We start from the raw sequence: 2,141 nt of genomic DNA, 5'->3' as shown, positions 1-2,141 counted from the left end.
ATATTTTTGGTTGACATTTTTAAAAAAGATTTTATTAACACTGATCTTTTGAATCATATTTAAAATATCAATTTTAACACACAAATATTCAAGAATGGAATCTCTATATGCAATCACTAGCAAATAAATTTAAGAACAAAATTAAAGTTAAGCTGAGACTTTGTATGTCATAGATACAAATTGAACTATATACATCTATAGAATATATGTTATAGAGAAACTAAGATATAAGTTAGATATAAAAATAAAAAGAAATTTAAAGAAAGAACTCTGTTTTATGAAGGTCCTTTGTAGTACACAATGAACATCAATTTGGTTGTTTCACCTGAAGTGAAAATCAAGAGCCATTAAAATTAACATTGAAACAGAACTAGATGCATCATTCAAAGAAGTTATTGCTTGTTTACTACTATAAATTGAAAACTCCGCATAGATAAAAATGTGTGTTTTTTACCTTTGGATTATCAATATTAAATAATAAGCTAGTAACCAATACGTACTTACAACATTAATCATTGTACTAAACAATAATGAAAATACACAACTTATTTATTTATTTTTCCTGTGCTGGGATTTGCAGTCAGGGTCTGGACACTGTCCTTGGGCTTTCTCAAAGCTAGTGATCTGCCACTTGAGCCACAGCACCACTTCCGGCTTTTTCTGTGTATTTGATACCAAAAATCAAACAGAGGGCTTCGTGCATGCTAAGCAAGCACTGTACCATGAGGCCATGCTCACAAACCCTACAATTTATTTTATTTTCCTTTCTTTTGTAATGTTCCAGCTGCTTGCCGCCACACTTTATATTTTCAAAATGATGAACACAAATGGGACCACAGTGACTGGATTCCTCCTCATGGGGTTTTCTGACCATCGGGAACTACAGATCTTGCATGCTTTCCTGTTCTTAGTGATGTATCTAATGGCTTTAGTAGGTAACTTCATCATTATCACCATCACGACACTGGACCAGCACCTCCAATCTCCCATGTATTACTTCCTGAAGCAACTTTCCCTTCTGGACGTCTCTTTTGTTTCTGTCACAGTCCCCCAGTCCATTAACAACTCCTTCACAGGCAATGGCTACATTTCCTATGGTCAGTGCATGCTCCAGGTTTTCTTCTTCACGTCTTTGGCCTGGGCTGAAATGGCCAATCTCACGGTGATGTCCTATGACCGCTATGCAGCCATTTGCTTCCCACTGCACTATGAACTCATCATGGATCCCAGAAAATGTAAGAGGGCTGTGGTAGCTATATGGGTAAGTGGAGGCATATCAGGAATTCTGTACACAACTGCCACATTTTCCATCACATTCTGTAGAGCCAAAATAATCCACCAGTTCTTCTGTGATATCCCCCAGTTGATCAAGCTGTCCTGCTCCAATGATTACCTTGCAGTCATTGGAGTGGTCGTGTTTATAGCTATAGCTTCCTTAATCTGTTTCATCTCAATCGCTGTCTCCTACGTCCACATATTCTGCACGGTTCTAAGAATACCCTCTGCTGAAGGCCGGTCTAAGGTCTTCTCTACCTGCCTGCCCCACCTTTTGGTTGTCTCATTTTTCCTCTCCACTGGCATCTGTGCATATCTCAAACCAACTTCAGACTCTTCAACTGTCTTAGATCTTCTGCTCTCTATCTTTTACACAGTCATTCCCCCAACACTCAACCCTGTTATCTACAGTCTGAGGAATGAGGCTCTCAAGAAAGGTGTACAGAAGTTAGTGTTGGGTAGAAAATTCATTGAGAAAAAAAAGTTTTTGTGGTGCCATTAATGGCTCTCCAATATTATGTACAAGGAAACCCTGTTAGTGGAATTCCCTCAACCTGTAGGTAATGTTAATGCAAAGCAATTGAGAAACATTGTATTCAAAAACTGTTTAGTTTAATGGCAATTTCTTTGTACAATTAATGAAAATAAAAATATATTTTAATAAAGCAATATTTTTGTAGTGCTTACTACCTCTTCTTAATACATATATGTTCATCTGTGTGTTATAGGTAGTTGTACAAAAGAACTAATATGAGTTTTAACAAATGTGGCACCACCCTAGTATACCAGATATGCACAAATGCCTATATATCTTTTATCCATTCAATTTTAACCCTACTACAATAACATAAACATATCAGTTTCCT

General features: G+C 36.7%; 1 protein-coding gene across 1 annotated transcript in view; it reads left to right on the top strand.

Annotated features, from left to right (window-relative positions):
- The first annotated feature begins 814 nt into the window (after positions 1 to 814).
- LOC150048030 (olfactory receptor 14J1-like) overlaps positions 815 to 2,141 on the top strand; it is a 6,119-nt gene continuing 4,792 nt past the window's right edge. The window contains exon 1 of the mRNA XM_090355255.1: positions 815 to 1,755. Within this exon, the coding sequence (XP_090211381.1) occupies positions 815 to 1,755 (941 nt within the window). The remainder of the gene's footprint in view (positions 1,756 to 2,141) is intronic.

Source organism: Megascapheus bottae, chromosome 22 (genome assembly GCF_031878675.1).
Source record: "Megascapheus bottae isolate mThoBot1 chromosome 22, mThoBot2.hap1, whole genome shotgun sequence".
Lineage (NCBI taxonomy): Eukaryota > Metazoa > Chordata > Mammalia > Rodentia > Geomyidae > Megascapheus > Megascapheus bottae.
Note: the sequence above shows the minus strand (reverse complement) of the source record. Positions and strands in the feature narration are given on the sequence as shown.